General features: G+C 43.1%; 1 protein-coding gene across 1 annotated transcript; it reads left to right on the top strand.

Annotated features, from left to right (window-relative positions):
- Positions 1-20,445: 20,445 nt before the first annotated feature.
- On the top strand, positions 20,446-20,834 carry LOC140594059 (NADH dehydrogenase [ubiquinone] 1 alpha subcomplex subunit 2). Its single transcript, XM_072722435.1, has one exon. It carries the CDS (start codon positions 20,458-20,460, stop codon positions 20,755-20,757), a length of 300 nt encoding a protein of 99 aa, XP_072578536.1. The 5' UTR covers positions 20,446-20,457; the 3' UTR covers positions 20,758-20,834.
- The last annotated feature ends 2,666 nt before the right edge of the window (positions 20,835-23,500 follow it).

Here is a 23,500-nt window from a genome sequence, read left to right as displayed (position 1 = left end):
CTAGAATGAGCTGGAGTTGACAGAAAATAATAAAAAAGTACTTTTGCTGTGTTTGAAACAAAAAAGAACAAAACAGGGATACAGCGCTGGTTGTCAACCCTAGCTGTGCCTTAGAATCACTGAGGGGATTTCCTTTTTTTAATATTTTGCTTTTTAATATTGATGCTTGGGCATCTCACATGGGCTGAATTAATGCACACTTGTGGCTTGGAGCATTTGCCTGAATTTCGGCCCATGACCAAAACCAGAGCCACTTAAATACCAAGAATACAAGGGAACACAGTGGAGAGGTGGGAATAAGCACAGTTCAAATGGGATTGGAAACCAAGTGAGATGGTGGGGACAGGAATCAGGGGCCAGCTACCGTGGGCCCAAGCCCCCAGACCCAGGCTACACTCACCTTCCCAAATTCTAAGGGAACCCGTGCGCTGAGCAATCCTGTCCTACTGTCAGCAGTGGAGGGGAACCCCAGACCCCCTCCTTCCTGCTGGCCCTTGCACACGCTCACCCCCACACCCATTCTGGGGCTACAGGGAGGCCCAGACAACCCTGTCAGTATCTTCATCATGACCCCCAATCCCCGTGTGCCCCAGGGCATCTGTTTTCTGGTCCCATTTCCTCCCCTCATTCCAGAAATCCTGTCATCCGGCCTGCAGAATTCAGGATTGGGCAGAAATCTGCCATATTGCCTCATCCTGGAAGTTCTCTTTCATTCTTGAATTGTCCCTTGAGGGTACTACCTCCCCTGCGGCCCTGGAAGTACTGTGTTTTCAAAAATGGCCACTGACCCGAGTGCTTGCTGGGTGACCAACACCATTCTATGGTCATGATGTGAACTCGTGTTACAGGTGATAAAACAGGCCCAAAGAAGTGTAGCTTATTTTTGACCGAGGTTCACTTTCCCGGCAGAGGCTGTTCCGAAAATACTCTTTGCGGTTCTCTTTTGTTTTTAAAATTAATATTTGCTCATCAGTAAGAGCATCTCATGACTATAGAAAAGTATGAGGAGTAAGAAACTAATCCCATCACCCACAACCAATTACTAGTATCTTGGTAAATTTCATCTAGTCCTCTTTATTAATATGTACATATGAAAGTGAAACAACAGACCCTATACACCAGTTTTGTATATTATTTTTTCTTCTTTAACATATCATAAGTATATCCCTAGAATATTAAATCTTCTTTCAAAACACCTTTGTTGATAGCTATGTAATACTCCATTTTATAGGCATATGATTTTCATGCCTGCATTTAATAAGTGTTTAATGTTAAAATTACAAAGGGGGCAGCCCCGGTGGCTCAGAGGTTTAGCGCCACCTTCAGCCAGGGGAGTGATCCTGGAGACCCAGGATCGAGTCCCACATCGGGCTCCCTGCATGGAGCCTGCTTCTCCCTCTGCCTGTGTCTCTGCCTCTTTCTCTCTCTGTGTGTCTCTCATCAATCAATAAATAAAATCTTAAAAAAAAAAAACACACAAGTTTAAAAATAAAATAAATAAAATAAAATTACAAAGGAATAGCACTATGCCCTCACCAGAATGGCTAAAATGATAAGAAATGGCAATACCAAGTGTTGACAAGGATTTGAAACAATAGTCATATGATCTTAGAATATAATTGAGAACAACTCTTGACAAAACTATTTTGTAGTATCTATTAAAACTAAAAATATGTACATATTGTGACCTAGAAATTCTTCTCCTGGATAAATATCCAACAGAAAAGAGTGTGTCCATAAAATACATGTACACGGATCTTTCTAGATACTTTACTCATAAGAAGCAACCCAAGTGTCCATCAACAGTACAATCGATTTTTAAATTGTGGAATATCCAAACAATGAAATATCATTAAGCAGCATAAAACAATAAACCGCTGCTCTGCCTCATGCAACAACATTATTTAAGGAAGAAGCCAAACATAAAAGAACACACACAACATAAGTTCATTTAAAAGTCCACAAACAGGCAAAGCTACTCTATGGTGACAGAGTCAGAATAATGTCACCCTTTGCCAGGAAGGGGTGCTATTAACTAGGAGAGAAAATGGGAGGGGTCTTTGGTGGTGCTGAAAACATTCTGTATCATGAAATGGTTCCAGGGCCATACGTACACAGGTAAAAATCACGATATTCATTTAAGATTTATGTACTTTATATAATTTCTGGATATAAGTTAGACTCTATAAAAACTAAGGATGAAGAAAATATTTAACACACACCAACCTTACACCAGGAAACACACATAAGGCAGTAGGGATGTAGGGGCAGTTACCCAGGCCACCTCTGAGCTTCCTATACTTCACTCAGTCATGGAATTTTGGACATTGTAGCCAATTTCAAACATTTCTATGCATAAGCCAATATGAGAAACTACTAAGAGGGGGTTCCTGGGTGGCTCAGTCAGTTAAGCGTCCTACTCTTGATTTCAGCTCAGGACATGACCTCAGGATCCTGGGATCCAGCCCCGTGTTGGGCTCCACACTCGGCATGGAGTCTACTTGGGATTCTCTCTCTCTCTCCCTTTCCTTCTGCCCCTCCCTGCAGTGCATGCATTCTCAAGAAAGAAAGAAGAAAGAAAGAAAGAAAAGAAAGAAAGAAAGAAAGAAAGAAAGAAAGAAAGAAAGAAAAGAAAGAAAAAAAGAAAGAAAGAAAGAAAGAAGGAAGGAAGGAAGAAGAAAGAGAAAGAAAGAAAGAGAAAGAAAGAAAGAAAGAAGAAAGAAAGAAAGAAAAAGAAAGAAAGAAAGAAAAGAAAGAAAGAAAGAAAGAAAGAAAGAAAGAAAGAAGAAGAAAGAGAAAGAAAGAAAGAGAAAGAAAGAAAGAAAGAAAGAAGAAAGAAAGAAAGAAAAAAGAAAGGAAGGAAGGAAGGAAGGAAGAAGAAAGAGAAAGAAAGAAAGAGAAAGAAAGAAAGAAAGAAAGAAAGAAAGAAAGAAAGAAAGAAAGAAAGAAAGAAGAAGAAGGAAGGAAGAAGAAGAAGAAGAAGATGAAAAGAAAAGAGAAAGAAAGAAAGAAAGAAAGAAAGAAAGAAAGAAAGAAAGAAAGAAATCATTAAGAAAATGTCAAATACTTGACTATATGAAGAATGCAAATTTTAAAAATTTCCCAACTTTGTATTTGAGAAATTCCAAACCTACAGAAAAGTTGCAAAACCGGTCCAGTGAAAACCCCCATATCCTTTATCTACATATCCATCAGTTCTTACCATTTTGCCACATTTGCTTTCTCTATATATGTAGAGAGAAATAGACAGGTGGAATACAAAGAGACAAAGATTTGGGGGTGAGTCCTGAGTCCTTTGAAAGTGCAAATCTCATGTCTCTTTACCCCGAAATCCTGTAGCATCTATTTTCTAAGAAACATTCAGGAAATTTCTTTCATATTCAGGCAGTGTAACTTAAAGTATATTATTTGAAATACAGCCAACATCGAAATTTCTACAACTGTCCCAATAACACCCTTTAAACTGTGCCCCCCCAATCTAGGGGCCACTCAGGTATCACACGTCTCATTTATCATGTCACCTTAGTTTTCCTTCTCCGAGGGGGGTGTTTTGTCTTTCAAAACATTGCTATTTTCTAAGGGTTCAGGCTAGTCGTTGTGCAGCCTCTCAAGAGACTTTGGAGCCTGTCCTCCTGCATCCTGGTCCTCCTTGCTCCTGAGGGAGCACTCTCCCACCCCAGCTGGGAATCTTTTGCCATCAGGCAAGAGTATCCATCAGCCTTTTTCTTGTAGTCCTCGACTGCACTGCAGAGAACCGAACTCCTGCCCTCTGGAAGTGGAGAGAGCTGCTCAGAGGTCCTCTGGCCACACTTACTGGCTGCTGCTTGGGCATCCATCACACTTAGGTGCCGGGACTGTGAGCCCTGCTGACTAGGAAAGCCCATCTCAAAATAGGAAACAAACCACCTCCAACACTATCATTGCCTTGAATCTTATTTTGGGAACATTATATTCTAGAACTGAGTGAAGCAAAACAGGAGAAAAGTGAAAGGAAGGTAAAGCCATGGAATATAAGGAGCCCAGCTTCCTGTACGGAGCCTGGTTCATCCATGTTTTTTTTCCAGATCATTTCCCCGTCGCTGGCTCCTGGCAGCACGATGCGGAGCATCTGTGTTGTATGAATATACTGCGATTGAAAATCCATTCTACTGTTGATGCACATTTGGGCTGTTTCTTGTTTATGAATGAAGAAGCGGTGAGGATTCTTGTACATGTATTTTAAGTACAAACATATTCCTTTTCCAAATGTTATTTCCCTGTCTCACCCCCATGTTAGATCAGAAAATTGGGCACGTGTATGGCTCAGGAAGCTATGTGTGATGGCTAATTTGGTGTGTCAACTTGATTGGACTATGGGGTAACCAGATGTTGTGCTGGGTATTTCTGTGAGAGTAGTTTTGTTGTTGTTGTTTGTTTTTGTGAGGGTAGTTTTGGATGAGATTAACATTTAGACCAGTAGACTGACTGAGCTAAGCTGATTGCTCTCTGTGATATGGGCGGGCCTTATTCAATCACTTGAAGGCCTGAATAGATCAAAAAGTTACCCCTCCCTAGAGTGAGAGAGGATTCTTCCTGCCTGATGGCCTTCAAAATGGGACATCAGCTTTTTTCCTCCCTTTGGACTATCGCTGAAACATCACTTCTTCCTAGGCTTTGAATCTGCTGGTTTTTGGGCTGGAACTGTACATCAGCTTTTCTGGCTCTCCAGCTTGCCAACTGCAGATCTTAGGACCTGCCAGCCTCCCTAATTGCATGAGTCAGTTCCTTATAATAAATCCCTATCTCTACATGTACATATGTCCTATTGGTTCAGTCTCTCTAGAGAACCCCAAAATACTATGCAACTGATAATTCTTAAAAATGCTAGTGTGGGCTAGCTACCATAATAGTTCCCAGGGATATGACATCTTCAGATATTCCTATCTCATTATTTCTTTTTTGTTTAGTTTTTGTGTTTTCCCCTTTCCCTGCCAGCTTTGAACCCTGGTAGGCCTGCATATTAGAATGTCTGTGGGATTCCTATATTCTCTGACATGAGTGGTCCAGCTGTGTTACTAGAATATGCTACAACCCTGGCCAATAAATCCCTTTCCTAAATATAATTGAGTTTTGCCTGTGTCCTAAGCATTAGGTGAGCCACCAGGAATCCTGGATGAAATAGAATGATTCCTGCTCTAAAGAAGCCAATAGGGTAGCCCTGGTGGTGCAGTGGTTTAGCGCCGCCTGCAGCCCAGGGTGTGATCCTGGAGACCAGGGATCGAGTCCCACGTCGGGCTCCCTGCATGGAACCTGCTTCTCCCTCTGCCTATGTCTCTGCCTCTCTCTGTGTGTATCTCTCATGAATAAATAAACATTATCTTTAAAAAAAAAAAAAGAAGCCAATAGTCTAGTGGAAGATGACAAGCAGAACTTATATGTCAGCAATTATGGTACAACGTAACAGATATGACGGTATATATACAAAATATCATGAGAACACAATGGGCAGGTACCATTCCCAAATAAAGAAATCAGGGAGAAGATAATGTCCAAGTAGAATCTGCAAATGAGTAGAATTTGTACATCAGTGTTCAGCATTATTCACAATACCCCAAAAGTAGACCCTATCCAGATGTCCATCAACAGGTAAATAATAGAAAAGCAAAATGTGGTCTTTCCACTCAATGGAATACTACTCAGCCTTGAAAAAGGAAGGAAATTCTGACACATGTTGCAACATGGATGATCCTTGAAGACTCCATTCCCAGTGAAATAAGCAGGCACAGAAGGACAAATCCTGCATGAGTCCACTTACATGAAGTACCTTGAATAGGCAAATACATAGAGATGAAAAGTAGAATAAAGGTTGCCAGGGCCTGAGAGGAGAGAGGAATGGGGAGTTAGTGTTTCATGGGGACAGAGATTCAGTTTGGGAAGATGAAAAGAGTCTCAGCAATGGATGGTGGTGATAGTTGCACAACAGTGTGAAAGTATATAATGCCCCTTAATTGCATTCTTAAAAATGGTTAAAAAGATAAATTTCATGGTCATATATATTTTACCACAATAAAAAATATTAACAGAAAAATTTCAAGAATAGGGGTAGGCATAATCTAGGCAAAGGAGTATGGTGAAAGAGAGGGCAAAAGGGTGGTGCAAGCAGAGCATACAGAAATGCAGAGACCCAGAAGTGAGAGTGGGCCACCTGGCAGGAAATTACAAGTGGTTCAATATGCCTAGAGCATGGAATACATGACTTTGATGGAGGAATTAAGAAAGCAGAGGGGATGAGGGTAAGCAGGGAGTGTGACATGAGGAACCTGGGAGGCCCTGCCAATGACTTTGGACTTTTTCTGAAGATGATTGCACAGTTAAGTATCATCCACATTTATATCACCTGGAATGACCTCTGGTCATCATCTTGGCATAATTCCCACCAGCCTTTCTATTGTAATAAATTATAAATTATTGTTTTTGTTCAAAAACAGTATCAGACCTCAGACCCATGAATACAGAGAACAAGCTGATGGTGCCTAAGGGCAGGGGATGGGCAAAATGGGTGAAGAGGAGTTGGAGAGACAAGCTTCCAGTTATGGAGTGAATAAGTCTTGGGGACAAAAGGCACAGAACAGGGAATGTAGTCAATGGCATTATAATAGCGTTGTCTAGTGACAGATGGGCTCCACTTGTGGTGAGCCTGGCATAATGAATAGAGTTGTAGCATCACTATGTCTACACCTGAAAATACTGTTATATGCCAACTCTATTCAAACTTAACAATTTTTAAAATAGAGCAAAATATGTTTTATTATGAAGAATTCAAAAAGTCTTGAAGGAGAGATGACCTTGAGCCCATCACTCATAAATAAGAACATAATCTGAATATTTTCTATTTATATAGTTGGTAGAGACAGTTAATGAGCAAAATCACTTTTACACACTTGGGATCATATCATAGAAGCTGTCTCTAATTTTTTAGGCACTTAATTTTGGTTGCATTTAACAAACTGAAGTGAAGCTGGAAGAATTACTAAGGTCACACAAAGTTTTTCAGCACAAGAGGGCTGTTTCCCAAAGATCACTGTAGGATTTAAGAAAGTGATTATGAAGGAGGAAGAAAGCAGAGGCTAGATTATTGTTAATTTCTGTAACTTTATGTATCAGTTTCGGATAATACCGATCAACTCCTTTCTCTCTAATAGATGAAAATGTTCATGCTTCTTCCATTTGACCCTCTCTGAATTTTGTAGGTTATGTGATAATTTCAGTATTTTCCAGATTTGTTAACACATACACTGTGCTCTATAATTACATGTTCTCATAATTACTTAGTTTTGACTCTATATTTAAGTGAATTCCATATTTACTTGTCTTTTATCAGAGCTTCCTTACCCTTGATGGGCTTTGTTTTGAAACCATGATTTATCTATCAGTTGGTAAGGTTTTAATGTAAATTTTCTTAAAGAAGACTTGTGACACTGTCTAAAGATGTCTGTCTGTTGCCTTACATTTGAATGGCACCTGGACAGGTTATAATAATCATAGGTCACGCCTTCTTTCAGAGTTTGGTAGACACTAATCTATTATGTAAGGCTTTGACTGCTATGAGGATTTCTGAGGTCAGTCTCATTTGTTTCTGTTAGAGTTGATGGTGTTCTTCTAGAAGCCTGGAGATTTCTTCTTACATGCCTAAAGTTCAAAAGCTTCTCCAGGATACACCTTGGAACAGAGCTGATAGTGTGAAAATCTCCAGGAACATGGAGTGTGCTTTTAATATGCAGATTCAATCCTGGAAGTTTTTCGTATGTATCTTTGAGTACATCTGCTGCTCCACTTGTCGATCCTCTATTTCAGGGATGCCAATTATTCTTATGTTGGATTATCTTCATATCTATCCTGTGTTTATTATCTTCGCTGTTTGCTTAACGTTTGTGTCTTTTCCGTTTGCATTCGCTGAGATTACCAAAAGTCTTCCTTCTCTGTCAGCATTTCGATTTTCAGCTACATCTGGTCCTTTGGTTTTTAAATGTATACCTTAGGTTTCTAATTATGCTGCTATGTAGTTTATGAAAGGGGCAGAGGCAGGGGCAGGGAGGAATGAGAGGAAAGAAAGAAAGGTCAGCTGCAGAGGCATGCAGACCTTGTGGAGAAGCTCCACCCTGCCCTCTCTGCTGGTGTGTCACTGAGTGTCTGAAGTCAGGGTTCTCTCCACCTGGCTAGGAGTGCTCTATGCTCTCATATGGGGCTACTCTCAGGGTTCAGGCTGCTCTCCCAATTTAGATGTAGTCCTAAAATTCTTGTTTCTGCAGCAAAATCAACTCTATTGGTGACTTTCTCCCCTTTCTCTACCCTGCAAGCTCCTCACTCTCCTCCTTGACTCTTTATAAAGTGCTCTATTTACTTCTCAGGCTACTGATCACAAAGATGGAATAAAAGCAGAAGTGACAGACTCACTGTTTTAAGCAGTTATTTGGTCACCTGCCGTTTGACAATCACTCACCGTCTTTGACTTATCTTTCTCGTTCACATGCTTATCATTTATTGGATGGACACCTACTACATGCCATGCACTGAAGGAGACACTGAGGGTTCAAGGACTGGTGATATAGTCTCTCTGCACAGTTTAAGATTCATTTTCTTACTCACCTCATCAGTTGTCAAATATTCCCAACTTGCTGTTACTATTCTCTTCCTTTTGACCCCCACTGCCCCACTCTGTGCCATCAATATCTCTGTTATTAGAATAGTGAATCAATGATCTCCTGCACAGTCCTTTTTACCCAAGACTTCTTGGAGACAAATTTAGCTGAATAATGTTTTTAAGTAAGTCTTTTCAAAATCACTGGCTTCCTAAAATACAGATTCAGAAGGACACATGCACCCCAATGTTTATAGCAACATCATCAATAATAGCCAAACTATGGAAAGAGTCCAACTGTCTATCGACTGATGAATGGATGATGAAAATGTATATAAACACAATGGACTATTAGCCATCAAAAAGTGAAATTCTTGCCATTTGCAAAATGTGGAAGGAGCTAGAGGGTATTATGTTAAGTGAAATGAGTCAGTCAGGGAAAGGCATATGCTGTATGACCCATGTGGAATTTAAGAAAGAAAACAGATGAAAATATGGGAAGGGGAAAAATAAAAAAAAAAGAAGAGAGGGAAACAAACCATCTTATCGTAGACTCTTAATGATAGAAAATAATTTGAGGGTTGATGGAGGGAGGTGGGTGGGGGATGGGCTAGATGGGTGATCGGTACTACAGAGGGCACTTATCATGAGCACTGGGTGTTGTGTGTAAGTGATGAATCACTGGATTCTACTCCAGAAACCAATATTGCACTGTATGTCCACTAACTAAAATTTAAATAAAGAAAACACTGTCCTCCTGACTCTCCTGTGGCTAAGCACTCATCAGTGACTCCTTACTTCTGACCACATGAACCTAAGCTCCCAGGCACAGGTCTCCATCTTGGGGCCCCAGGGTCTCCATCTGTACAGTGGAGGAATACAGTGGACTGGCTTGTCCAACATCCATTCCAAACCTCTCTAGCGTTCCAACAAGCTGCACAAGTGAAGGCCCAAACCACATTTTCTTGACTCCCGCACAGTTAGGTTCCAGCTTGGATGTGTTTCCTCCTGTCGGGTGCTCCCAAGTGTATTTGGATTCGAAACTGAGGTATGTGGAAAGAGAAACAGGGCACGGAGCATCCACTTTACCAGCCCGGATTGCGGCAGGGGTGATGGGTTCTGGTTTGGAAGCAGTGACTTCCTGGTGTGACTTCAAGCTTTCTGATCCTGCCAGAGGCCTCAGCTCTCCTAGAGTCCAGGGTCGCAGGGAGGCTGAGGGAGTCATTCTCAGAGGCTCAGCTTAGAAACAACATGCTTACTGTTTCCCCTTTCTGAATAATACGTGCTGCTGTGTCCCCTCCACTTACCTAACTAGCCAGGGCCCTGGGTTCTGCAATCCTTACTTCATTTAAAAAAAAAAAAAATTTTAAAGATTGTATTTATTTATCCGTGAGAGACACAGAGAAAGAAAGGCAGAGACACAGGCAGAGGGAGAAGCAGCCTCCCTGCCAGGAGCTGGATGAAGGACTCAATCCCAGGACCCTGGGATCACGCCCTGAGCCAAAAGCAGACGCTCAAGCACTGAGCCAGCCAGGTGTCCCTGCAATCCAAACCTCTAACCAACACCACTCAGCTTTACCTCTCCCTTCTCCCCAGGCTGGTCTTCCCTCTGGCCCCAGGAGCCCCTGCCCGGTGCCTGCATTCCCCCTCGCCCTTTCCCCTGGTGGGTCTCCCTCTCCCCCACCTCCAATTCCAAAGCCAGAGCAAGCCAGGTCTCCCCTGAAGCTTTTACACCCCTGCGCCCTCTGTGGTCCCCCTGGTCCTCTTTATTGCATAGGGGAGCACCACACCCACAGTCAGAGCAGGCCACAGTCTCAGCTCCTCTATTCCAGTTGTGATCCCAGAAAAACTAGTCCTCACTTTCTTTGCCACAACACGGAGGCTGGGCCACAGGAGCCTCTCTTCCAGTTCCCAAGTTGTAAAGACTCAAACCTCTGAGAAAAGCCACTTGCCAGGTCCAGAGAGCCAAGCGGCTCTCAAACACATTTTATTTCAAATTCTGCAGCATCTCGCTCTCCGGACACCCGTTCCCCACGGTGGGTGGGGATGAACTCCCCGCTGGCCAGTGAGGCACTGCGCGATGGGAGCAGGAGGCTTCTGCAAGGCCCCTTCTTGTGGGCCAAGTGCACAGCGAAGGGCGGCCCGGGAGGGTCCCGGACGAGCTCTGGGTACGCCTTCCATGGAGCCGGGCCACCTGGCCCAGGAGACAGGGCTCTGGCCACCCTGGCTCTGTGAAGATCCGCGCTGAGGAGCGTCCCTGGTTGAGCCGGGGTGACAGGCCTGGGGAGCCCCGAGGCCCATGGGACCCCATGGAGGGCCCTTGTGCTTCAGAGAAAGACTGCTCGGATCCCCTGGCCGCTGCAGGGCTCCGCGGGCCCCAGGAGGACGGCTGGTCACAGCCTCCCTGCAGGGCTCCAAGGGCACAGGAGCCCGCTGGCATTCAGCTGCTTTTACACCCACTTGGCCCAGCTATTCTTAGACTGCTCTTCCCCCAAGATTGGCATCCCACCGAGTGCCCCGCCCCCCAGGAAAGGCTTCCTCAAACTAGACCTGTGTAAAATGATGGCCAAAATGACCAGTTGGAAAATGCTCATGCCTGTTTATTTATACGTCTTTATATGTGAACCCCAGATCGGCTACTTACAATGAACAAAGCACATAATCAGATCGCCTTTGGGTCAGGGATGACTCCAGACTTAACCTATTTCCATCTGCTTTGACCTTTCCAAACACTGGTTCCATTTGCCGGCAGGCACCCCAGGGCCCTAACCCACGTGACTTGGAGACCCTGCTGGGGCCCCCTCATTCCGACTCTGGCCTGGCATCTCCTTGGCACCCTGCTTCCAGTGATTGCCACTCACCTCCCCACTCTGCCTACACTTCCTGGTCATCTCCCACAACTGAACCCACTCCATCGTGGCCCCCATTTTCCAAGGGAAGGAGATCACACAGTTTCTGAGCTGTGGGAGGTGTTGGACATAATTATATCGGTGCCATAATTACAAAAGATCTTTGAGTGATTTTTCTCAGAAAGTCTCTTTTTCTTGATGACTTGCTTTGGCCTATTTATCAGATGAGAGCTCAGCAATCTGTTCCTTGGTTGCCTAGAAACTCTCAGCTCTGTTTTACACCCATTCACAGCAACAATCTCCAGCCTGCTTTTCTGCTTCTTGTCTGCATGGCAGCCCAGCCTTTCTAGAACCCTGTTGGTAATGTGGAAAAGGCACAAGCCTGACAGTCAGACAGATGTGGTTTTTGAATCCCCGGCCTACCATAAACGAGTCAATGGGCATGCAATTCAACTTCTCCAAACACCAATTTCTCCATGTGAAAATAGAGATATAATACCTTGTCTCCAAGTGGGTTTTATCTTTGTTGAGACTCAATGAGCTAACATCTGCACAGAAACCTACACCTGGTATGTGCTCAAAAGATGTGAATTCCCTTTCTTTTTTCTTTTTTAAATGAACCCATCCTAGCTGTGTTTTGCTTATGGGTGCATTTGCAGGTAGGCAAGGCATCCATTGTGAACAAAACAATAAACATTAAAATCGAGACTTTGTAGTACTTGACCCATAGCTGCTGGGACACCCAAATTTCAAGCAGTGGAATACTCAGAAGCTAGCCCTCCACAGGATGGGGTGAGTGCATGAGCCACAAATGCAAATTGGTTCTCTATCTCAGTTCCCCAAAACTGCTACGGGGATCTCCATGGCCAGCTCCCAAGTGAGAAATGTAGCTGTAGCTGCAAAACGTTGAGAATGGTCTCTGAGAAGATAAACAAGTGGAGAGCCAGAAGGGAATGTCACCACACTTGTACCTGGCCCGGGAACACATGCTGTGCTGTTTCAAAATCTATGCCTGAAGATAAATTTGTGCTGGTAAGTTTGAGTTATAAAACTAATTTCTTATCATCTGAACCCTTCTCTGGGGTAGGCATGACTTTAAGCGAATGACAACTTCAACAGCACTCAGAAACAAACATCTGATTTACCAGAGGTAGACTGAAGCACTCTGTGTGGTACCACAAACAGGTCTTCCTGTCACTTATGGGCCCATGTGATCTTCTCAGGAAGAGAGAAAGCCATGAGGGGACAAGTAACTGAAGAGAATCAAATTCAACAAATACTTATAGGAAGGGGAGCCACGTGTCCCAGTGATGTCTGCTGTCTGAAGACAGTTTTCAGAGGGCTCTTTTTTCACTCTTTTTATTGATATGCATGGTTACCAATTTCTTAGAGCTGCCAAAAAAGTACCACAAACTGGATGCCCTAAACATAGAAATTTTGTCTCATGGTTCTGGAGGCCAGAAGTCCAAGATGAAGGCACTGGCAGGGCCGGTTCCTATTGAGGCAATGAGGGAGGATCTAGTCCACTCCTCCCTCCTAGCTGCTGGAGTTTGCTGGCACTCTGACCTTCTCTGGCTTGTGGAAGCATCACCCTGATCACGGTCTTCATGATCACATGGTGTTCTCCCTGGCTGCATGTCTGTGTCTAAAGCTTCCCTTTTTATAAGGACACTGGTCATTTTGAATTAGGGCCCCTCTATATTGACTATTAGTGAAGCTGAGGGAGACTGGAGTATCTGAGATTTTTGTTTACCAGAACACATTTTATTTCATTTTTAAAAATATTTTATTTATTTTTTCATGAGAGACACAGAGAGAGAGGCAGAGACATAGGCAAAGGGAGATGCAGGCTCCCTGACAGGAGCCCGATGCAGGACTCAATCCCAGGACTCCAGGATCATGACCTGAGCTGAAGGCAGATGCTCAACCACTGAGCCACCTCCTGTTAACCTCTCTCTAGCGTAAAACCAGATAGTTGTTGTTAAAGCTGATATGCTGTGGAGCACACACAGTCTGGTCTGGAATTTAAAATGAAAATACTTTAAGTTTCAAGTAATCAGTCATGGTAAGAGTACAACTTTAATTTAAGGTTGAGGAAATTTATTGAAGTAAGGCTATCATCAGTGTTCAAATGTTCCTGAAGAATGGTTTTCCTCATGTGGTTTATTAAAATTGTGTTGTGTTTGATAGAAGCAGCCTGAATTCCCATAAAATAAATAAAATAAAATGAAAATCTTGTGTCACAGGTTGAATTGTGTGACCCCCCAAATTCATCTGTTGAAGTCCTAAGCCCTAGTACCCTAAGACCGGACTGTGTACAGAGAGGATCTTCAGAGAGGTGATTCAAGCTACAAGGCAGCTTTTAGGGCATGACCTAGTCTGATGTGTGTGGTGTTTCTAGAAGAGGAGATTGGTACAGACAGGGACAGCCCCCAGGAATGAGCCACATGAAGAAGATGCCACGTGGAAACAAAGGGAGGAAGTACCCTCTGCGGGCCCAGGAGAGAGGCCTCAGGAGAAACCAAGCCCGCCCGCACCCTGGTCTCGGACTCTCAGCCTCCGGAACAGGTGAGAAACTAAATCTCTGTTATTCAAGCCACTGGGTCTATGCTTTTTTGTTGTGGCAGCACTCAGAAACTAATACATAGTGTTAATAGTTTAGGATCCTCCAGGTTCTTATTTGTTTGTTTGCCCATTTGCACCTAGTTTTGTTTTGCTTCTTAATATCTACCTTCAATATAAGACACAAATCCTTCCCCTTCCTGCCCCATAGTCATCTCCTCTTCCCATGGAGCCCTCGTTGTAATTTGGAGTATGTGAATATATGCATAAAGAGGATTCTTTCTTATAAATCTTGTGGTATCATATTATTATGCATTTTTAACTTAATTGTATGTCTCTGAGACATTCTGTATTTTAACATTTTCCTTATTGATATATTTTTAAATTGTTTACAGTGCTTGCTAGGAAAGTCTTTACTTAAAAAAAAATAGCTCTTTAGGTCTAGTTCATAGTTTATATAGTCCAGTTTCTTTAAATTCATGAGGGAACAGGAACAGTTTTATCAGCTTGAATAAACTGTCATGCCTTTGACAAATGCAAAAATAACCAAAATCCTCGGTTTAAGAATTCAGTGGGGCCATATTCCTTCATGTCGTAGTTTCAATGATAAGAAACAAAAACCCAAAACTCCAGTAGAGCAATGCTGCTTTCTTCAACATGTACAACTTACACCCAAACCCAAGTTGATTTCTGATTTATTGGTGCTTAATTCCCTAAAATGTCAATTGAGTGTTGCCAGTAAGGCCTGGTGGGGTTCCACTTCTTTGTTCTTTAGTTCCAATCTTGGGAAGGTCCAAGGCCTGGCCACCATTTGCATTTTATTGTAACTTGGTATGGGGTCAAATTGTTCTGCATTAAAGTCAAATCCTAGGTTAAGAAAGGCTGATACCATTTACTTCTGACATTGAGTGACATATGAGCTGTGACAGCCCCTCTGATTTGCCATTACCTTGGAGAGATTTAGCTGTGTTCTACAATACTTTCCATGCATACTATTGTTTTATTCTATTTCCAAAGGGTCTTTACTTTAACGAGGCATGAATGTTTTGTCAATTATTATTTGCACATTTTACCCATTCAATTTAGCAGTGGCTAGCTTTTATTGGAAGCCTACAACAGAGGCAAACACAGTAATCTGAAAGAATGTGTGCCGATTAAAACAAATCTATGAGTTTTAGTTAAAAATCAATTTGAGGCAAGCCGTGTACAGCATGTCCTAATGCAAGTTGATAGTAAGTTCCAACTAGGTTGTCGTTACAATACACCACTTTAACTAAATACAGTGATAATTTAAATTTAAGTATTTTAAATATTTAGAATACTGATTAAAATGTGACTTCTGTGGTGGCGGACACTGAAAGCAATAAACACTTTCATTTTCAGGTGCCATCAACACAACCATATCAGAGCTCTCTCCAAAGCTCTGCCATGTTCTCAGCAGATCATGAATCCACCACAAAGCTGCAGTGACAGAGAGTTGAGTTAGGTATCTGAGAACCTTAACCAGTGGTAGCAGTGGTAGTGGTAGTATTAGCAGCAAGAGCAGGAGTACTTATTATCCAACTTAATAACTGGAATATCTGCAATTAAATTTTTTGCAGGAACTTGAGCTTGATGAAAGCCTCCCCAGATGTTCCCAGAGATGAGGTTCTCCTCACCTCACCTCCTAGTGGATTAACCATCCTTGAAGGCAAGAGTGAGAAAGAGAAGACCCTTCTCCATTTTATATTGGGCTAAGAGCAAGCTGTAGAAGGGAGGGTGCCTCTGAATGGTAGCCAAGTCAGTTGTCAAAATCACTTTTCACCCTCTGCAGCCCACAACAGGACTCTGAAATTTCATCACAGTTTTAGTACAACACAAAACCACTTTGATTCTTCCTCCTTTTCTCTTAGAAAGGCTGAGGCTGTGTTCTTGCAAAAGCACTGTTTTTGGTGGTTCCTGCCTTGAGCTAGGGAGACAGAGCCAAAAAGGATTTGGTGTCAGACTAGCATGGGCTCAGCTCCTGGTCCCTACACACAGTAGCTGACGGACATTGGGAAAACTACCTAACCTCTCTAAGCCCTAGTGCCCTCAACTAAAATGGAGTACCAGTGCCACCCACACCATAGGTAATGTAGTGATTGACCTTGTAGTGATTGACCACATGTGGCACGAAGGTCTATCCTCTTCCTCTGGATGAAAAGCCACATGACCTCAGTTTGGATCAGGCATACCAGCCCAGGCAAGATCGGAGCAGGTGAGCTATGAACACCTTGATCAACAAACCTGATCAAGGTCAAACTTTCCAATCAGTGTGAAGCATCATGTAATAAACAGGGTGCCTAATGGCTGGCCAGTCTCCTCCTCTCACTGTTGCTGGCTGCTGGGGCCAGGCAAGAATAGTGATCACTGAACTTGAAACCAAACAACAAAGTGGGCATGTTGTCAATATCACTTTACATTTATTAATAATAAAGTACTGACATTAACACTGATAATTTTTTAAAGATTTTATTATTAGAGAGAGAGAGAGAGAGAGCATGAGTGGGGGGGGGCAGAGGGAGAAGCAGACTCCCTATTGAGCAGGAAGCCCAACCCAGGACTCAATCCCAGGACCCCGAGATCATGAGCTGAGGCAGTTGCTTAACCAATGAGCCACTCAGGCACCCTGGCATTAACACTGATATTTTTATGACTGCAAAATGTATTAAATAAAAAAATTGTGAAAACAAATATTTTATACCTTACACATCAGAGAAATTATAGACATATTGCAAGTAGCAAGAAAAGCACTTATAATTATTTTTTTTATTATTCAAACATTAAATTATTAGGCAACCTCACTAAAAATTGAAGTGTTTGGAAAATAAGCAAAAACTGTGTAAAAGGAAGCACACACTAATTATCAATAATTGATCTTTTATTTTTTCAGAGCTCTTTCTTAAGAAACAAAGTGGTCCCATGATACCACTGTCAAATGGTGAACACAGGGGATCCCTGGGTGGCTCAGCTGTTTAGCGCCTGCCTTTGGCCCAGGGTGTGATCCTGGAGTCCCGGGATCGAGTCCCAGGATTGAGTCCCGCGTCGGGCTCCCGGCATGGAGCCTGCTTCTCCCTCCTCCTGTGTCTCTGCCTCTCTCTCTCTCTGTGTGTGTGTCTATCATAAATAAATAAATAAATCTTAAAAAAAAAATGGTGAACACAGCTACCGGGAAAGCTTGTTTTCATCTTCTGCTAATCTAAGAAATTGTCAGAAGATGGCTATAAACCAGATTCCATCCTTCACATAATCTTGCCCCCTGTTTGATAACTCGAAGGATTCTTTTAAAATAACTTTTTGGGCTTTGCAGGGAGGATGGTGGTCAGGAGCTGAAAGTTTTTGCTGACAGCAAAGTCATAGTTTTTTATCCCCTCAAAGAGCATCTCAGTTTTATCTTACCCTTTTTGCTTTGTTGCCCGTAGAGATTCTAATTCAGTTTCCATATTAATCTCGAGGATATTCCACATATATCTTGCTTACTAGAAACTTTTGAAATTGGAGTAAGAGTCTTCCCATAGACATTCTCCTGCTCTTCTCTACAGAAATGCAAGCTTTTGTTCTATTTGAAAATTAATCCAGCATGGAATTCTCTGAGTACATCTTAAGAAAATGCATGATCCCAATTCCAAATTATTTAAATATTTTCCAAAACACCTCCACCCACAAAAGTATCTATAGTTCAGTAGTCAAAACTAGAGCCTTCAGTGACATACTATTCATGATCTTTGATGCTATTTTTATGTTATTCATGCAAAAACCATTCCTTGAGCACATATTATCTGCCAGGTGTTCTGCTAGGCATTCAGGATAAGTGACAGATATTATTATTCCTGTCTTTGTGATGCTTATGGTCTAATATGAAGGTCAATAGACAATTAAATGAACAAATAATTGCAAATGATGATATGTACATGGAAGGAAATGACAGAATGCTAGAGCAGAGAATAAGGTGATCAACAATAGTCTTTTTGAGGAGGTGACATTTTGGCTGAGTCACAACTCAAAAATGACAATGAATAGGCAATAGAAGAAAGTGGTTCAGGCAGAAGGAAGAGTGAGTGCAAAGGCCCTGGGGCAGGAAAAAGCTTTGTGTATTCTAAGAACTTAGGAATGACCTGTGTGCCTGAGATGGAGTGACTGAGTAAGAGACAGGCAGGGATAAGGTCATAAAGTTAAGAAGAATTAGAAGAGGCAGCACCTGGGGGATTTGGAGATGATGTTGACCTTTATCGTTAGGGCAGTGGAACATCATTGAAGGATTCTGAGTAGCGAACTGACATCATTTGCCTTGCAAAGTATACTCTGTGGAAAATACATTGGAACAGGCAAAAGAAGAAGTAGTGAGACCAGTTAGAAGGCCACTTGATTAACCACAGGAGACCTGACAGTAGTAGCTTTGACCCAGATTGTGTGGTGGAGACCTCAGGGAAACAGGCTCACAGCAGATCAATTTGAAGGTCAGCCAACAGGACTTGCTATTGGGTTTGATAGAGAAGAAGGGAAATGCAAGGGATCAAGGATGGTCCCCAGTAACTTGGGGGCATTAGGTGGGAGATGGCAGGGGCTTCATACTGAGAAGTGAGAGAGAGCCAAATGTGGACCAAGGGGGCTGGGGTGGGCAGAAAAACATCAAGGGTTCTGTAGGCCTATTTTATATATGAAGTTTGAGATGCCAAGGAGCCACCTAAGTTGAAATGTTGGTAAATGAAACTACTTAAGGAGAAAGCACAGGAAGAGGCTGGAAGAGGGGACCCAGACCAAGCCTAGACAGAGTCCAACATCGAGGGAACAAAAGGAGGAGAGAAGCCAGCAGAACAGAATGACCAATGGGTCAGAGCAGCAAAAGCATAACAAGGACAGTGGGGTGTCCTCGACGCCAAAGGAATAGTGCTTCAAGAAGAAAGAGGTGGTCAAGCGTATCTGAAATGTCGACATAAAGACCAACAAGTCCATTAGATTGAACAATACGGAGGTTGTCGGTAATCTAGCCACACAGTTTCAGAGTAAAAGCAGGTATGGGCAGTGAGGAAGCAGGTACAGCCTGTGTAAACAGCCTTTCTGAAGGCTTGTCTTATTTGCCAAGCAGGGGAGTCCAGGACAGAGCCCCACATCACTGGGCAAGAAGACAGGGTAGTCATTTCCTCTTCAACTTCATCACCACTATCCTCATAATTGCACTGGTGAGGGCAGGTAGGAGATGGAACCACTTGCTTTTGACCTCGAAAGTAGACAACTGCTCGTTTCTTGGCCAGAGACACCTCCTGCTCCTTCCGTTAACAAGCCCCAACCCTCCCTCCACACCATTTTCACATGGGCTAGCTCAAGTTGTGTTTCTATCACTCACAACCGAGACACCCTGACTACCACACCCTTTCTTCTCACATGGCTCAAGGCCAGCTTTTCTTGGCTTTCTCGCTTAGCCAACAATGAAGTAGGACATGAAAAAGCCTACAAAACATCAGAGGGCAGGAAATGAAGGAGAACTTGTAAGGATACAGTCATGCTCACGTTTTTATTTTTCAAATTGTATTTTGTTAAACTAACCATGTTATAGGAAATTGCCAGTAGAGTAATATTGATCTTTCAAAGCAACACAGAGCTATAGGAACAGATTATGTGGCTGTTACTGCAGTTGCAGAGTGGCTTTACTTTGTACATGCCCTCTGTGATGGCCTGGCGGAAAGGATGTGTACTACATGTAAGAAAAGGAGTGGAGCAATTTCATTAAGGCTAGGATGCTAGAGCATGAAGATTCCAGCTCTTATGTAACTGAAGAAGGGTAGGAATTGCATTTCAGGAACAAAAGGAAATAAGTGAAATAAGATGCCACAAATTTAACTGATTCTCATCACCAGCCAGTTAAACTCTCTTTTGCAGATTGGGCCTCTCTTCTCTATTTGCAGCAAAGCTTCAAAGCTGCAGGCTGGCATCAGGCCATCAGAGTCACTCAAACCACAATGATGACATTTCCTGGAGTTCAGCATCCAGCCTTCTTCCCCCTCTCCCTTCATCGTGCCTGGTCCTGTCACCAAAACGAAGAAAGATGGGAAAGAAGAATATTGTTTCCTTTACCCTTCAAAGTTCCCTGGGCCTCCCAGGAATAAAATATATTCCCCAACTTTCCCCAAATCTCTATGTCCCAACACTTCCAGGCAGTTATAAGCCATGGGCATCCGGGCACACCCAGAAGAACATATGTCTTTTTCTCTAAAAGCCCTTGTGGAAAGTCCCCACTGTTCTGTGGGAGGAGGAACAGTGTCTGCTTTGTTCATTGTCTATTTCCACTGCCTAGTACAGTGCCCGGTCCAGGATCAACAATAGTGTTTCTTTAATGAATAAACAGGCCAACGAGTGAAGCTTTCCAAGTGATATATTCAAATGTTAAACACTTGGTCTCACTAGTGTTGCGAGATGGCTGGTGCCGCATCGAGTCTGAGAATTGGGGCTAAAGTTGGCCTGCGTGAGATTCGCGTCCACTTGTGCCAGCGCTCGTCCGGCAGTCAGGGCGTCAGGGAATTCATCGAGAAACACTATGTGGAGCTGAAGAAGGCGAACCCTGACCTGCCAATCCTAATCCGCGAGTGTTCGGATGTGCAGCCCAAACTCTGGGCCCGCTACGCATTTGGCCAAGAGAAGAATGTCTCCTTGAACAACTTGAGTGCTGACCAGGTAACCAAAGCCGTGGAGAATGTGCTAAGTGGCAAAGCCTGAAGCCTCCACTGATTGTTAAGAGCAACAACAGCCCCACAACTTGGGCTTTGTTAGACCGAGTAAAATGTGAAAAAATGTGTTCTGTTCTTGTGCCGAAGAATGCCATCTCTGGATGTTCTTATACTCATTTTATCCTTCAACCCTTAACCTGCAACCACTGAGGCAAAACAGTTTAATATAAAAATAAAACTTTATTCTGTCCCATCAAAAAAAATAAAAATAAAAAAAAAAAATAAACACTTGGTCTCTATGTCCATGTGCTTCCATTTGTCACTAAAGAAATTTCCCCTATTTGTTTTTGTATCTTTATTCCTTGGGAGCAAGAAATCAAAACAACAAAATGACTTTTTGCTGGATCACGAAGCATGAAAGTAAAAGCGTCAGAGCTTGGCAAGTCTGTGAGGCCGATGACTGCTTTGATGTGTTGACTTCTCTTCCAGGGTCTTCGTCACAATCTCCGTGTCCCTTCCCACCTCTCCATTTCATTGACATCCAACCGCCTTTGCCCTGATCTCCGGGACTCAGCTGATCTCCGGGACTCAGCTGTGAATTCAGCTGCCTAATGTATAGTTCATGAAGACTGAACTCTTTTAGGATTATCTGATGTTGGTAGAAGATTCTGGAACTCAAAGGAATAACATCAAATGTGAAAACTTCCAAAGGGTGGGAGAGGGTGATTTAGAAGGACTTAATTGTCCCATCTCAAATTTTTCCAAATAGGCCTTTATGTATTCTGGCCATTCATAAGGTCAGCTCTCTTCATTGTTCACTCTGATGGACCAAATTGGATCAGGACCTAGAGTTGCAAGTGGGAGGGCCAGAGAAAGAGAAAGAGAATCTCAAGCAGACTCCATGCTGAGCATGGTGCCCGATGTGGGGCTTGATCTCAAGACCCTGAGATCATGACCTGATTCAAAACCAAGTATCAGATGTCCAGCTGACAGTGCCACCCAGGCACCCCACAAGATCATCTTGAATGAGTAACTACCATCCCTGCGTCCAGCCATCCATTCATCCATCTATCTCATTCATTCATTCATTCATTCATTCATTCATTCACTGAAGACCAGTGGTGAGAAAGACAGGGACACATCAGTTCTCTAGCAACTTACAGACTCGGGGAGAAAGTGATAGTAACCATATAATCAGCAACAGAAAGAAGCACCTTGGATGAAAGGAGTCAGGCTTGGGGAGTTTATACAGAGGAAACAAGGAGGCAGGAGGGTGGGGGGCAGGGAGCAATCTAGAGGTCCTTTCCAGAGGAAGGAGGAATGGGAGTCAAGGGTGGATGGAAGGAAGGTCCAATGGGAGAAAGAGCTTTTTGAAGGTATCTAGAGCAGGCTGGAGAGGCTGGCGTTCAAACCTCCAGGTAGACAATTAGCTGGAAAGACAAAAGCTGGACCATTCAAGCTCTTTGGGACAATATTTATTTATTTATTTATTTATTTTAATAAATTTATTTTTTATTAATGTTCACTTTGCCAAGATACAGCATAACACCCAGTGCTCATCCCCTCAAGTGCCCCTCTCAGTGCCCGTCACCCATTCACCCCCACCCCCCGCCCTCCTCCCCTTCCACCACCCCTAGTTCATTTCCCAGAGTTAGGAGTCTCTATGTTCTGTCTCCCTTTCTGATATTTCCCACACATTTCTTCTCCCTTCCCTTCTATTCCCTTTCACTATTATTTATATTCCCCAAATGAATGAGAACATACACTGCTTGTCCTTCTCCGATTGACTTACTTCACTCAGCATAATACCCTCCAGTTCCATCCACGTTGAAGCAAATGGTGGGTATTTGTCATTTCTAATGGCTGAGTAATATTGTTTGGGACAATATTTAAGATTGTGTTCTTTATCTTAAGTTCAACAGGAAATTGTTGAATACTTTTAAGTGGGTGAAGAGCAGGGGCATTATCCTGCAATGAAGTGTCTTTCAAATATATTCATGTTTTGCTGTGCTTTTCTTCTTTTGCATTTCTAAACCAGCTCATCTATTCCTGGGGAGAATTAAGAGTGCTTTCCTGGATAGTAAAGACAAAGATTGTGTCAAGGTTCAACCACTGACTTTCACTTCAGAGATAATAGTTGTAAAAGCCAAAGCTTTGATTTGTACAAGCAGAGCTCTTAGTGAATAAAAAAGCAACGTCCTGAAGAGATCAGGGGAATAAAGTTCACTTAAATGAGTAGATAATAAACTGGACTCTCCCGTGGGAGGAGGGAAGTGATGAGAAGCAAGAGTGCTGAGGTCAGAGGCATTTCCTGGCCAGCAGCAACCACATAGAGGGCAGCATCATCGTGGAGACACTGCCACACCTCTGTCCCAGCAAGCATCAGAGAGCCAGGTGGGGACCTAGAAACACCTGAAGACTGTCCCTGTTGGAGAGCCGTGCTGTCTGAAGGTGGCCTGGCCTGAGCTGTCTTTCTCACTGTCTGCACTTCACCCATCAGTTGCCCAGCAGGAGTGATAATCACCTTTCAACTCACACAAACTATCCCCCGAGCTCACAACACACGCAGTTCCCTTCCCCAGAGAGGGAACAGTAAAATAGCAACCAGGATATAGTCAAATGGGGCACAGTGACACTGTGGATGGGAAAGCCCCCTCATTATCTGTACAGGGGTGAGAGTAACAGAATCACTCAGATCAAGATAGTGGTGAACCCTAGCCCTGATATAAATGAGATTGGTTATTTTCAAAGGTTAATCTGGCTGCTGGATGGGGAGCTGAATGTCAGGGGGC

Source organism: Vulpes vulpes, chromosome 9 (assembly GCF_048418805.1).
Source record: "Vulpes vulpes isolate BD-2025 chromosome 9, VulVul3, whole genome shotgun sequence".
In the NCBI taxonomy this organism is placed as follows: Eukaryota; Metazoa; Chordata; class Mammalia; order Carnivora; family Canidae; genus Vulpes; species Vulpes vulpes.
This window is presented reverse-complemented; position numbering and strand designations above follow the sequence as displayed.

Coding starts and splice junctions, on each gene's coding strand:
- LOC140594059 (XM_072722435.1), top strand. CDS start 20,458: ATGGCTGGTGCCGCATCGAGTCTGAGAATTGGGGCTAAAGTTGGCCTG.